Source organism: Mytilus edulis, chromosome 2, assembly GCF_963676685.1.
Source record: "Mytilus edulis chromosome 2, xbMytEdul2.2, whole genome shotgun sequence".
NCBI classification, from domain to species: domain Eukaryota; kingdom Metazoa; phylum Mollusca; class Bivalvia; order Mytilida; family Mytilidae; genus Mytilus; species Mytilus edulis.
Window position 1 is genome coordinate 67,866,138 of NC_092345.1, and position 16,271 is coordinate 67,882,408.

At 33.4% G+C, this 16,271-nt stretch overlaps 1 protein-coding gene across 1 annotated transcript; it reads left to right on the forward strand.

Moving 5' to 3' along the window:
* The first annotated feature begins 909 nt into the window (after positions 1 to 909).
* LOC139512751 (uncharacterized) lies at positions 910 to 14,001 on the forward strand. The gene is made up of 7 exons (XM_071300623.1): positions 910 to 1,037; positions 2,472 to 2,563; positions 2,835 to 2,975; positions 4,041 to 4,151; positions 7,391 to 7,589; positions 11,437 to 11,554; positions 13,772 to 14,001. Exons 2-7 carry the CDS (start codon positions 2,507 to 2,509, stop codon positions 13,917 to 13,919), a joined length of 774 nt encoding a protein of 257 aa, XP_071156724.1. The 5' UTR covers positions 910 to 1,037; positions 2,472 to 2,506; the 3' UTR covers positions 13,920 to 14,001.
* Positions 14,002 to 16,271: the final 2,270 nt, after the last annotated feature.

A 16,271-nucleotide genomic window follows, 5' to 3' on the forward strand; every position in this document is an offset into this window, starting at 1 on the left:
TCAGTGGTTGTCGTTGTCGTTTATTTATGTGTTACATATTTGTTTTTCGTTCATTTGTTTATATAAATAAGGCCGTTAGTTTTCTCGTTTGAATTTTTTTACATTATCATTTCGGGGACTTTTATAGCTGACTATGCGTTATGGGCTGAGCTCATTGTTGACGGCCGTATGGTGACCTATAGTTGCTAATTTCTGTGTCATGTTGGTCTCTTGTGGAGAGTTGTCTCATTGGCAATCATGCCACGTCTTTTTCTTTATATATATACTGATCATCGATGACGGGTTGTCACCTAAACAGATACCCTGGGGATGATTATAATGTTTGCTTGGTTGAAATTGTCACAGCATCTTCAGATGAGACGACTTTTATAAAACGATCCAAGAGTCGACGAACGCCAAAACCGGAGTCGAGCATGTGACAACAGAAATGGTTTCAACAAAGACTAAAAGTTTGAGACAAGTTCCCTCTCCCGTTTCTCTTAAAATGTAATTGATAGAAGTAAAAAGTTTAACCAGTAAAATATTGTTACGAAAAGTACAAATTAAATAGTTTGTAAATCAACAACAAAATGATATATATAGAATAGATGAAAACTCATGAACAGATTGCAGGCCTTTTACAGATGTTCAAAATTTGTAGTGAATGTATAAACGTTTATTACGGCAAATGATTTTTATCGTGAAAATAATATTCTTAAGGATTGCTCTTATAGTAATTGTTTTCGGAAACACAGCTGACAATTGTATCCGAAAAGTAAAAGTAATTAAGAGGTGTTCATCGAGGATATGTATACTTAGTACTCTAAACAAATTAAAAATATACGTAAGCTTCCTTTTCTAATAAGCCAATGACGTTATTATATTCAAATGAAAAATAATCTGGGGTTTTTACCGAAACTGTTCAATTGCTTTTTTCAGAAAACTCTTGACATTATTTCTGAGAAAAATTAAGCTACCACTTATGTGGGATACTGTCATTTACTATAAATTCAGTTGCAGACCCAAATTTGGTATCAGAAACCTGACAAATCATTAAGGTAAGTGACTTAAATTATTACAGTGAAATGTTTCTCTTGAACTTATAGAAAAGTAAGGTCGATATAAGATTAAAACATGCTAAAGCCTGTAATTCAGTGGTTGTCGTTTGTTTATGTGTTACATATTTGTTTTTCGTTAATTTTTTTACATAAATAGGGCCGTTAGGTTTCTCGTTTAAATTGTTTTACATTGTCTTATCGGGGCCTTTTATAGCTGACTATGCGGTATGGGCTTTACTCATTGTTGAAGGCCGTACGGTGACCTATAGTTGTTAATGTTTTTGGTCTTTTGTGGATAGTTGTCTCATTGGCAATCATACCACATCTTCTTTTTATAAACACTATTTTTTATTTTATTTTTGTGCATGGATTTCGTCTGTTAAAAAAAATTATACACACAAAAACCGACAATTAAGACTGAGAAAAACTAATGGTAAAAACGCAGTTTATATCTTTGTAAAGTAAGAAATAATTATAACAAAGAATTTTTTGATTTTGAATAGAAAGTTGAATATACTGTATATTTTTGACAACTGTGTGCTGACTATATGTGTCTTTGGTATGTTGTATTGCTGGTAACTGTTTATCTTAAGTTCGCACCAAACGTGTTTATACAGTAGCTCTTATAAGATTCGCTTTAGACGTCAAATGCATAAACTGTTTGAAAACATGAGAACTAAATTCTTTTGAACAGAACAGTCAAAATTATTTAAGCAATAAGCATTGACAGAAGGAATTGCAACCTTAGGGAAATTGCATAATTTAACCTTGTTCGTGCTGGTGTCTGTAACAATTGTGTTCTGTCTATTTCGTTCTTTTTCCTCGGTTGTATTAGTATTAATGTAAGGAACTCACCCTTGTTAATCAAGTCGGTATATGTGTATAAACGTATTTTAACTGCCATATTTAAATGTCATACGATATGCAATGTAGCAGAGAGGTATATTTCTGTTGAGAAATGAGAAATTGATAATTGGAAAGTTGAAATCATAACCTTTGTCATAGAATTAGTTTGAAGTCGTCAATATATGTCAGTTTCTAGGAAAAGATCACAATATGAAGTACATCTTCTATTCTGGTACTAATCCTTAATTTTTAATCACTCAGTAACTTGATACGTAAGCACTCATTAAAATGTAGGATATTTAGTGTCAGAATATCATCAAATACCACGAACATCAAACTAAATAGCTTTGTCAGGTATTTTTTTCTATCATTATGTCTTTAGAAGGTTCTGTTTAGATTTTGCTTTTAAAAATCTGAGTACGAAAACAAGTTGACAGTTATAGTTATTTAGACATGAACATATTTTGTACACATTGTATCACTTTTATCATTATGTTATATTCATGTTAACTTATACTGTAACATATATACATATATAAATAATAGAAGTTTTTTGTTGCCGCTTCTAATCTTCGTTCTTTTTTTCAGAGTATTGCTAATAAAAGATTGCACAGATCGTAACAATGTTAAGACTACAGATATGTGTGATTTTAGTGTCATTTGTAACAGCATTCGATTTGGTATGTATTTTGTTTATTACAACGCATTTCTACAAACTTATGTTATTGAAAGTAATAATACTAATAATTTGTATTTTATACTGAGTTATTCATATGAAAAATTTAACTTTGGATCCTTAAGTTTGTTATGCTTAAATTTAACACATTGACATTTTGATTTTAACCTTCAAATCTAAATGAAAATATTCAAGAATGTTAATTTAATGATAACCCCAACCAAAATATGTTATATTAAAAAGATCATTTATAGTTTATTTGTTTTTAATTCCAGAAATTTGATTACCAGATTAGGGAAGGGAAGGCTAGATTTGTTGAAAATATAGAAACCAATCTAGGAAAGAATATAGTTAAAATCCATACTCCAGCACACAACGATGTTCTTGAATCATACCTTATGCAAGATTTTCAAAAGGTTTGTAATCAAACAAGGTCAAACATTTTGCCAAACAACACATCGGCAAATATGCGAACTTGTTTGGTATGGCGGTCAGCGATATCACATATATCAACGCATTCAATGGCATTGTTAATTGGAGAAAAAAATCAACCACGTCTATTCAAGTTGACGAAAAAGGATACTAATAATATATTTATAAGGTTTAGTTCCTGTTCTGAAATCTAAACTATGTTTTAAAAAACGAATATTTCTACGACAAGTTTATTGTATAGATTATAAAGTACGGTTGCTTATCAAAAATGAAATAGCTTATTGCAGTAGTTAACATACATGTATCAATTAAGGTAAGATCATAGAACGACTTTTTAAAGTATATTTCAATCTATATATGCCAAAAGCTACTTGTAACTGAATCAGTGAGTTGCTCATCATGGCGAAGGATGTAACACAAACTGTGAAGACAGTTTAGGTTGACAAAGAATTGGATGGAACCTCGGGTAGATTATCATTATACATCACATATATGCAATGCCATATTGTAAGACGTTCGAATTCAAAATTGCTGCCGGCATCTTCTATTTTAGTTCTAATATTTATAGATTATCGTTGGTCATCTAAACGAGATTGTTTTTCTCGCATGAGCAATTACGGCGAAAATAAGAAAAGTTTTTGAGTTGAGATGACCAATGACAATCTGTTTATCGCTATTCTATCTAAGACAGTGTTGTTAATTTTATTGACGTGCACACTGAGTTTTCTAGCGATAATTTTTCATATAACTCTACTGTGCCGAGGAAGGAAATTGTTAGTCAGTAGGATCAAAGGAAAAGTTCGTAAAATAGCATTAAGTTTATATATATATTTATACTAGTTAATGTTTTATGTAAATTGTGTTAGTACTAAATGACAATTAGCTTGGCAGAACCGGATTGACCATATAAAATGTGTTAAAAAAACTTAAAATTTTAAGAAGGACTAAACGGGTCTAGTTTCAAACATTTAAAACGTAACCAGATAAGAATGACTGTTGTTTTATTTAATATATGAACATAAAAGGCTAACAAAATGTATTATTTATAGGGAAAGCAAATCAGATGTCTTCCATCTTTACGTCAATGTAGACTGCGGGATATTGATAGAAAGACTTCATCTGATGCTGGTAAAGTTACAGAGTCATATGTACACAGCTGGGTATGTATAACATTACGAAGAAAACGAAACATTGAGCATAACGAATATTGAAATGTTTCAATATTTGAGAAGCCTTTTAACAGACTTATAATTTTTTTTAAAAAGGAAAGTAACATGATGAGTGTCCCTAATGGAGCAATATTGGCTCATATTTCTGAAACATCATAGTTCTGATAAAATCCTTTCCTGCGTCGCTGATGGCTAGTGGGTCTAGTAACCGCTCAAATATGTCCATCTGTCTGTTTGTTCGTCCGTCCGTCCGCCCATTCATAAGATCTTGCGTAGAACACTTTCAGCAAGTTTTTCTTAGCTTCTATTGAAGGGAATGATTATATACTTGGTCTGCAGCTTGTAGATGAGTTATCGCACTATGTAATCATTTTTATATCTACTGTGCTGTCACTTTCTGTTTGTGGATTGATTATAATTTTTCTAGGGTTGTATGCAAGGGAATGCTTTTATATTTGGTAATTAGTTTGTCAATAATATCGATCAGTTACAGCGCGTGAGAAAGTTTTAGATCTGCCGTGCAGGCACTTCTTTTTTCCGATAGTTCAAATTTTAACAACATTCATTGAAAAAGGTACCCAGACCTAAGTTAAACTAGAATGGTTACTTTAGGATCCTGGTAGATCAAAGTTGCCCCCAACTTTGACATGTAGATAGATCTTCTGATAAAATCTATCTCTCCGGTTTGTCTGTTTCCGCAGAGTGTCCCGGTGGTTCTCTCCAAATTCTTCGGCTTTCCTCCACACTATTACCAGACTTCCCGGTGCCCTAGTACTCCCCTTGTGTTGAGGTTTGGATTGTCCTTTAAAATATTGTTGTAAAAACGGTAGTGACACATCTCTATTAAGACAAATATGAAGTGTACGCGGATTTCACTTTACCCTACCAGCTCTCGAGGGGTTCTTCGGATAACGGAGAAATTTACCAGGACATACATACATACAGTCCGACATACAAATAAACTTTTCTTTAAAGTTTCTTGGCTTGTATGGACGAGAGATTTCATATTTGGTTTGCACTAAATTCTTGATAATTAAGACTTGTAGCGTGTTTTCATCTGATATGCAGTCACTTTCTGTTTGCGAATAGTGTTAAATTTTACAAGAATCATTGTACAAGGTAATTTTCGTCAAATAAAAGGCAAAATTATGTTATGCTTCAGAATACATGCAGCCTCAATCAATAAAATGCAGTTAAATGTTCGAAGTCCGTATCTGGCAGTGGTATTGTTTATGCCCGCGTCACACTGTCCCGATTTTTATATACGATGGACACCCGAATGCGAAAATTGTAAGTTCGTACGAAGTTGGAACCGATCTCGGTAAAATACCAAAAAGTGACCGAAGCAAGTACGATGAATAACGAAGTCTATACGATGGTGCCGAAATTATATACGATAGCAAAAGATGGACATACGAAGGTTAACCGAAGACGGGTATTTAAGCTTCATACCGAAGACGGGTATTTAAGCTTCATATCTCAGCCGAAGCCTACACGATGTATTACGATGATGGCGCGATGGCCATACGATGTCTAAAAGACGTCGTGTACAGCTCACGATGCATTTAAATTATATGCCGAAGGCATCACGCGTTTTGAATTGTTTGATCAATATTGAATATATATTATATTGTACATATTGTACCTGCTGGTTCTAAAGACAATATTAAAGGTATTTCCAGTTACTGAATGTTTTGGTTGATTTCTAAAAAAATAGTTTATGTATCAAATATGCATATTCAATTTGCCATTTTCTACATGTGTCATATACAAATATAGTGTCCATTTTTGTCCCCAATATGTTACATACGAGAGGATTCCACGCTCGGCAATGCCTTGTTTGAACTGTAAAATGTGTGCACTAGTCAGAATAATTATGCCCATGTTTACTGATCTATCTTAAAGGTAAGGTAATGGGTTCGTTGATCCCTTTTATTCAAAAAGAGCTCTTTCCAGGAGAATATCATAATAATATAGACAAAAGGAAGGATGTGGGGAAAGCAACAAATGCGTCAAAATATGACATATAGAAAACAAAATGGTTATTGAGTCAACATTCGTGTGACAACAACTCAGACTATACATAAAAAATCAGAATAATGAAGAAAAAGTTGGTTTCTCTATATACGTGTACCTGCAATGTTGGTGTACGAGGCGCGTTTATGATTTTCATTATGTTACTTGATATGAAAAAAATAACATTTTACTTGTAAAAGAAAATCCTGAGCCTGTAATAGCTGCTCTTCTTGTTCCATTTGAATTAATAGAAACAACGCTGTCGCCTTTCTTGTTCTCATAGAATCATATGATATGAGCTCCATGTTTTGTGAACGTCTTTCTTAACTGTCGTATAAGACTGACCAGTGCATATCGCGCATGGCACTTTAAATGTATTTTAGCGCGAAAATGAACTTACATTTAGCTGGATTTATTGCCGTCGTAGTTCCATCTTGTCGCCTTCGTACTTTTATTCGATGGCAACTCGACGGGATTACGAGGTCTTCACGAAGTCGTGTTGCCATCGTAAGACCTTCGGGTAGCTTCGTGATTCATTCGTGTAGACATCGTAATGTCTAAACTGCCCGATGGAAACGATGGAAACACAAATGCAATACGATGTTCAAAGATGCATTCCCGGTGACATTACGATCGTGAGGATGGTGATACGAACTCAATACGAACCCTCAACATCGGACGCACCTTCGGGGATTTTTTAACATGTTAAAAAATTTAGAACCCTTCCCGAAGTTGTCCCCGAAGGCTAGAAAAAGTGGCCGATGGTTCTACGATGGTGAAAGATGGCACTACGAATAGCCCGATCTGGATACGATCAGTCCCGATTTTGAAAATTTCCATAATCGTGTTGCCATCGGCGTAAAAATCGGGACAGTGTGACGCGGGCATTAAGCTTTTGTGACACGATCTTTGTGGATTGTGTTTTATGTCCATCTGCGACGATTTATTACGCTTTTTGTACCTTCTATTATTTTGTAAAGCATTGACTAATACTTTCGCAGTACATGTTTTCAGAGGAATCACCAAACAACAAAATTCCATATTGCACGGTATATGCATTAAGTTGATTAAATGAAAATAAGATGTGGTATGATTGCCAATGAACCAACTCTCCACTAGAGACGACCAAATGACACATAAAAACACAACTTTTATTTTGACGAATTATTATCATGCACGTTCACTTCTAAACAAGTTAGAGCTTTGTGTTGCAGAACAAAGGCACGAACAGCATATCAAGCACCAATGCAACAGTGATAAAGGAGATGTATTATGTTGATGGCGAAGAAGTAGTTAACACTGTTGAACTGGGAGAGGACTTGAGGACATTTTATGAAAGCTTTGAATATCCTCTTTACATTGAAAAGAACATACCCAGTGACGCTGAAGTACTCAACATAGCTAGTTCTTCTGGTAAGTGTATATCAATATATAACTGATACAATTAAATAAAGATATCAATATAATGATATAAATATTGAATATTTATGTCGTCTATCTCAAATAGTTTTATTAATACGTTAAACATTATAGAACCAAACCACACAAATATATATACGTAGTTTTCAACTTAGACTTGTGTATATTTTTTCGTTTGGGCTTGTTTCATATTTTCCCTCCGGTTTATATGATCCGTTCATCCTATATTGACTCTTAAAATTCAAGAGTCTGTCTTAAATTGATGGTAAATTATAAGGCCTTCCAAATACCGTTTCGATCCCTAACATCACTGAGGACATTTATTGTCGAAATTCGCATCTGGTGTACATATAAGTATTGACACCTCATGTTTGTGGCATAACATCTTGGCCACAAGTTTATTGTTTACTGTTTAGTATGAAATCTATATTAAGATCCATTTTGTTACATCTTGTGATCAATTTTATTTGGCAATCGCCAATGGCAGTCAGCAGGGTTAAAGAACATCAGTTGTTTGACCTGTTAGTCAAATGCGTTTTGTTTGAATATACTTTTTCACTTTTTTGGTCGTTTGGAAAATGTTGTTTGTGCTGTATTAAGACCCTTCTACAACGAAATTTGTTTTACATGCACACGTATAAAAATTGCGGGTTTTATCCAACGCAATCAAAGATTTGAACGTAGTTTTCAATTTAGACTTGTTTATATTTAGTCGTTTGGGCTTGTATCATTATTTCCCTCCGGTTTATATGATTTGTTCATCCTATATTGACTCTTAAAATTCAAGAGTCTGTCTAAAATTGAGGGTAAATTATATGGCCTTCCAAATACCGTTTCGATCCCTAACATCACTGAAGAGACATTTATTGTCGAAATCCTTATCTGGTGTACATATAAGTATTGACACCTCATGTTTGTGGCATAACATCTTGGCCACAAGTTTATTGTTTACTGTTTAGTATTAAATTTATATTAAGATCCATTTTGTTACATCTTGTGATCAATTTTATTTGGCAATCGCCAATGGCAGTCAGCAGGGTTAAAGAACATCAGTTGTTCGACCTGTTAGTCAAATGCGTTTTGTTTGAATATACTTTTTCACTTTTTTGGTCTTTTGGAAGATGTTGTTTGTGTGCTGTATTAAGACCCTTCTACAACGAAATTTGTTTAACATGCACACGCACAAAAATTGCGGTTTTTATTTAACGCAATCATAGGTTTGAACGTAGTTTTCAATTTAGACTTGTTTATATATATATATATATATATGTATAAGTACTGTTTTCAAGATATATGAATATATATATATATATATATATATATATAATTTAGCTGATCTGTAACAATAACATCTTCATGCCTTATATATCATGTACTGTAGTACGCCGCTAGATTAAAACTGACGTGGAAAGGTAACATATGGCCACCGAAAGCTCTTTTTTTTTGAGAGCCCAGGTGGTCGTGTGGTCTAGCGGGACGGCTGCAGTGCAGGCGATTTGGTGTCACGATATCACAGTAGCATGGGTTCGAATCCCGGCGAGGGAAGAACCAAAAATTTGCGAAAGCAAATTTACAGATCTAACATTGTTGGGTTGATGTTTAGACGAGTTGTATATACATTATGTACACAGCCATGTATCACCACCATTGATGGCGATCCGATGGATACATCTGTTGTAGGGTTGTCACTGACTCAGACGTACTTATGAATATAATTATTTTCTGTGACTGTATCTTACATTAATTTGTAGGATCCTTTACTATAGATAATTTAGCTGATCTGTAACAATAACATCTTCATGCCTTATATATCATGTACTGTAGTACGCCGCTAGATTAAAACTGACGTGGAAAGGTAACATATGGCCACCGAAAGCTCTTTTTTTTGAGAGCCCAGGTGGTCGTGTGGTCTAGCGGGACGGCTGCAGTGCAGGCGATTTGGTGTCACGATATCACAGTAGCATGGGTTCGAATCCCGGCGAGGGAAGAACCAAAAATTTGCGAAAGCAAATTTACAGATCTAACATTGTTGGGTTGATGTTTAGACGAGTTGTATATACATTATGTACACAGCCATGTATCACCACCATTGATGGCGATCCGATGGATACATCTGTTGTAGGGTTGTCACTGACTCAGACGTACTTATGAATATAATTATTTTCTGTGACTGTATCTTACATTAATTTGTAGGATCCTTTACTATAGATAATTTAGCTGATCTGTAACAATAACATCTTCATGCCTTATATATCATGTACTGTAGTACGCCGCTAGATTAAAACTGACGTGGAAAGGTAACATATGGCCACCGAAAGCTCTTTTTTTTGAGAGCCCAGGTGGTCGTGTGGTCTAGCGGGACGGCTGCAGTGCAGGCGATTTGGTGTCACGATATCACAGTAGCATGGGTTCGAATCCCGGCGAGGGAAGAACCAAAAATTTGCGAAAGCAAATTTACAGATCTAACATTGTTGGGTTGATGTTTAGACGAGTTGTATATACATTATGTACACAGCCATGTATCACCACCATTGATGGCGATCCGATGGATACATCTGTTGTAGGGTTGTCACTGACTCAGACGTACTTATGAATATAATTATTTTCTGTGACTGTATCTTACATTAATTTGTAGGATCCTTTACTATAGATAATTTAGCTGATCTGTAACAATAACATCTTCATGCCTTATATATCATGTACTGTAGTACGCCGCTAGATTAAAACTGACGTGGAAAGGTAACATATGGCCACCGAAAGCTCTTTTTTTTGAGAGCCCAGGTGGTCGTGTGGTCTAGCGGGACGGCTGCAGTGCAGGCGATTTGGTGTCACGATATCACAGTAGCATGGGTTCGAATCCCGGCGAGGGAAGAACCAAAAATTTGCGAAAGCAAATTTACAGATCTAACATTGTTGGGTTGATGTTTAGACGAGTTATATATATATATCTATAATACTAAAATTACGAGGTCCAATTTGTTAGCCGTCATCACGTAAAAATGACGAATCAAAGAATTAAACTTTATATATAACTAATATAGTACAAAGGTGTAGATTAAAAATTACACCACTCCAGGCCCTTTTGTTTTCCACGTAATTAATATTGCCAATAATTAAGAAGTTCCGGGTTGAGTCCGATACCGATACCAATAGTATATTCACCTGATACCTATCACCTTATTTGTACGTTCCGCATCTGACAGGCGCACCACCAAATAGTGTATTCAGGATTAATATGCTATATACACGGGTCATATTCACAGGGTTGACACTACTAGATTGTCAAATTGTTACCTATTGTAGCATTTTAATCAGTAAAACTTTCTAAGATAACAATGCGAATACTAAAAATCTGGACTAAAATAAGGCGTATAGGTACAGTTTTCAATTTGTTAGCGGGCATGACGTAAAACAGCGAATCAAAGAATTCATCTTTATAACTAATATAGGACAATGCTGTTGATTAAAAAATATTCCATTCCAGGACCTTTTGTTTTCCAACTAATTAATACTACCAATAATTGATAAGTTCCAGTTCGACGGATTCAAACAGAAAGATATGAAAGCAGAGAAAACTGCGTATCTTATAATCGGCATGACTTTATCAGATGACAATACTAATATTAAAATAAGGCTTGCGCATAGTTATATACTTTAATTCAGTCACGGACCCGCGATATCACGGGTGTGTTCTAGTATATATATATTCATATATCTTGAAAACAGTACTTATACAAGTCATCGCGATAAGTTTGGCTTACAACCACGTTCATATTAGATTCACCATTAGTCATTAAATTTCATAACTAATATCAACTATTTTCTATTATTCTGATTTCAGGAAGACGGTTCAAAAGGACATTGCAACCACTGAACCATAATTGCAACGGAAAAGATCCAAAAAGAGTTTTCGGTGTTGATTCCGGAAGATCATGTAACTATCTTAAGATATGTGAAGAGTAAGTATTATTATCCTTAGTTTTTTTGGTTCAAAATGTGGATAGGGGATGCGTTTTACATTTCCTGTTTTGATCCCGGAAGGCATCATTTAGGCGGATGGGCGGTTGCCATACAGTGTCCGTGCTTTAAATCATGAAACGTTCAACCACATCTTTTCTAATTCAAATATGTTGTTCCTGATGACAAAATGGAGGTCAAGTCAATGTTGATGATTGTCACTTTTATCGTTCAACAATTATGTTCCTTGTTATATTGAAAATGTCAGGCCACAAATAAATGTTAAAAAATTCGGTTTGCTGTTACTCTGACAGCTTCTTAATTTGTTATATTCTAAACAACGAATCATGAAAATGAAACTCTCTAGTGTGCATTTACTGAAACATTCGGTTGGCCAAAGATTTTGAATACTATTAATCAATTCTTTAAGAATCTCATCTTTTTCAATTAAAAAGTTCCGTTATAACATCTTATCATTCAGCAAGATTTTATATAAATGTTTTTCTATTTTCACTCAAACAAATTGCAAAACACTGAAAATGTCTCTTTTTTAAATTTTATATCATTAATCAAATTACGCTTTGCAATACAACTGATTCGATATTATCAATACTGAGATTGTGAGGGTGTCTTCCTCCTATTCCCACTTTTTAAAAATTCTATTCCTTCTATTCCCACTTGCAAATAACAATAGATGTTTTGATAAATAATTTGTTTTTATAACAATCAGGGTTAATTAGAATTTCACCTAAGATTTACCTGTATTTTTTGTTTTAAAGCATAACATATTTGGTACACTGTTTGGGTATAATACCTTGTTTATTTGTAATATGTTTCTTTCTTCATCAAATTGATACTTAAAAATAGAGAAAAATTATGATAAATAGATTGGAGTTAGATTTATTTTTAAACTTTTGAATTTGTACTTAAAAATGAAGAAAAATTATGATAAATAGATTGGAGTCAGATTTATTTTTAAATCTTTGAATTTGTAACTTTAAAAAATTGTCTGCTTTACTAATAAATCATGATATAAATAATATTATAACCAAGTATAATCTTATATGTATATATATATATATATCTTTATTCTCACAAACCAAATTACAGAAAGGTATAGAGATAATTATACATATTTCAATACAATTACATAAATAAATAATGTATGAATGTAGATAGAGGCATTCACAATTGTTCACTCAGAAAAGTTCAATTTGTTATTGATCTCCTTAATAAGTTTACAAAGTTCGTTCAGTTCTGTACATTTTGGGGAATTCATGATCATTAAGTCATAAAACTTCAATGTGTTTGTTCTATTTCTATAATAATAATTGTAAAATGCAATACATTGTTTTCTATAATTATCGAAAGCTGAACAATTAAAAATGTAATGGTATTCATCACCAATGGCATCTGAATTACACAATACACATTTTCTGTTTTCTCTTTCTATGTTTTGCCATCTTCCAGTTTCTTTTGGAGATTTCATGTTCAAAGTTCCAAATTTAAGAAATAAGGATATCTGCCGGTCATCCAAAATAAATGTTTCTCAAACTCCAAAGTAACTTTAAATAAACGATAATTTAATGCTTTTGGTGATTCCTGTTGGCTTAAGATGTGGAATAAAAGTATACTTTAAAATATAATTACTTGGACCAATAATCAAAGATGTAAAATAATGGGTGAAAACTGTTAACTTTACTTCATTATTTATCTTGTTTAAAAAAAAACCAGAATTTAAACAGATGCAAAAATAACTTATTACCTGTTCTAATAAAAAAAACCTGGTCAATTAACAGTTGATTAAAAAATGTTTGTACAGTATAATCCTTTGTTTGCACAAGTTTTCCTTCTATTCCCACATGAAATTTTACCTTTTCTTACCAGATTTATAAAAAGTGGGAATAGAGGGAATGAACCATTGTGAGTTCGAATCCTGTACGGAGCAGTTACCCTCGATCCCAATCATTATTTACTAGTATTGTCAGTTTTCATACTGAAGGGGCGGTTGGTCTCTCCTGGCACTCTGGCTTCCTCCACTAATAAAAACTGACCGCTACGAAATAGCATAATAGAGTTATAAGTGGCGTTAAAACACCAACCAACCAATCAATTAATCAATCAATAAATCTCGCATTTGTTATTTATAGAACACAATTCTATTGGTAATCTTAATTGTAAATATATTACCTTCGTTTATGAGATTTTTCTAATTTTAGGGTCGCAGTGGTAAACGGAAACAGGGTATTCACAGATTGTGGCAATGTACACATTACATCGCCGCTTGCATATATATGTGTATGCTGTCCATGGGTTACTGTCATCAATCCAAAAGGAAGCGAGTGTACATGTACAAAGATGGGTTGATCAACTGTTAATGACTTATCGAAGGCGATTTGTATTAAGTTGAAGATGACTTAGAAAATAAAGCATTTGATGTTTTCAGAAATTTTGAATTCTTGTTCTTTTGATTTTATATAATCAATTATTTACTAGATTCCGATAGTGTCAATTCCAATACCCTATAATTCTGTATACCACATCAATACTCTCACTTTAACTTTTAAATTATTGAAATGCTCATTTATTTGTAAGAAACAATGGTCCATCAACAATCGCCTTTTATAGTCAAGCTTTTAGTACATGTATTGTGAACACATCTTATGGTTTTAATATAGACTACTAATTAACAATTAGTTAGAGCTATATTTGAATGGAAGCATACGCTCTAATTGTATTACTTTGGGATACCGGTTCATACGGCATATTTTGTCAATAGTTAACAAAAAGGTAAAACGTTCTAAACAGAGGAACAAGTGATCAGTAGGCTGGAGTTTCTTATTGACAACATATTTGTTAACTTTTACGGTAGACTCTTCAACAGTTGTCGGTATTCCTATGAGAACCAATCGTGTACGTATCCTTGCCGACCTTTTTTTCCATTTAAGAGGACGTTCCTTCGTCAAAAACAAGAAGATAAAAGAATCAAGATCATTTGATTTCACATTCAAATATATTGATAGTGTTCTTTCAATTAACAATCAAAAATTTTCTGATTCGGTTTCATAAATATATCTCCAAGAACGAGAAATTAAAGAAAAAACATACACTTTTTTTTAGAGTTCTACCTCGACTTTATAAAACATCAACAGTGTATAAGCAGAACATTGATGAACCAGTGTTATGTCAAAGGACGTCTCGTTCTTTAAAAAAAAAAGGTTTATCGGACGATTCCAAAACCTTAACGTATTGTTTATAAATATTCCGTATCAGCTTCAGAAATAATACATGATGGTCTTGATATGTAGATGCAAGGTACCGATGTTTTTTTTCATCTTAATAACGTGTTATTTAGTTTTCTTTATTTGTCTTTGTAAAATAATAACCTTTACTATTTAGTCCTTTTTTGTAATATCCTTTTGGCGTGGCTCGGTACTTATACATCCCACCATTGTGTTATTGTGCTATTGTCATTTTTTCTTTCATTTTTGTTTATGTGCTTTGTCTTTATGCCATCTTGTTTTTCATTGTTGCATATTTGTTTGTTTGTATAGTGATAATGGTTACTACATAATGTTGATTGCACTCTCACTATTTTTTTTAATTTATACCTATTATATCTGGGTTTTTTTTGTTCACATGTTGTTGTCAATAGAATCGAACTTAATTCGACTGTCATACAAGTAAGAGGTTAAGCTTGCTGTACCAAGTCAGGAATATAACAGTTGCTTTTAATTCGTTTGATGTGTTTGAGCTTTTAATTTTCCCATGTAAAAAGGGAATTTCCGTTTCTGAATTTTCTTTGGAGTTCTTTTCTTTTTTTTGTGGATATTTTACTTTCTACAGATAAAGCCAAAATTACTAACTAAATATTTGGATCTATGAAATAATGTAGTAAAGGTTTAACTTTGTTTAGTAACGAAATCACTGTTTTGATCTTTTACAATCTTAAATGCGACTACAGACATGAGCAACGTGAACCTACAACGACACCGACAGATACATGTACCTTTCAGGTTTTTTTTTAAATCCCCCAAATTGATGTCAAACTAAATTTTGTATTCAGTGACAATACGATTCAATTGTTTGCCTCTAGTTTTCAGGCAGTACAGTTGATCTGAGGTCCCGTCCCGTATAAGTAACGATAAATAACGTATGAAGGGATTACCGCAATCTTGGGACAACAAACCTATGTTTGAATGAACAGTGTGGCTCTACAGAAAAATATGCTATAATGGCATCAGGCTATAAACACACATGTAATAAGTATTACGAGAGGGAGATAAGTGGGGGGTTTCCAGTCCCAGATATAAAGAAATTTACCTATTTTCTGATGACATCTTTAAGTTGTGTTCTGGAATGATCCTTCGTGGTTTAAAAATAACATGAAGATTTTACATTGTCTTTCGTCCGTTGCTTCGCTGGAATGTTAGATATATACAGATCAGATTGATAACTGGTTCAACATAGATAACAGTTGAGGAACCTTTTCCCATTGTACTAGACTTTGAGATATATGGAAAATTATGAAAGAAATTCGTATGGTTATGATTGTTACTTACTTCTTCGAGAGACTACGTTGTTATGAGACATTTGAGACAGAACATATTCTCTAGCTTTATCTCGAGAAATCATTTTTATGTAATCTCTTCAAATGTTTGATTGTAGTATTGCCCCATTGGCTTTAATTTCCTAAACAGCCAATATTGACAGCGCAAC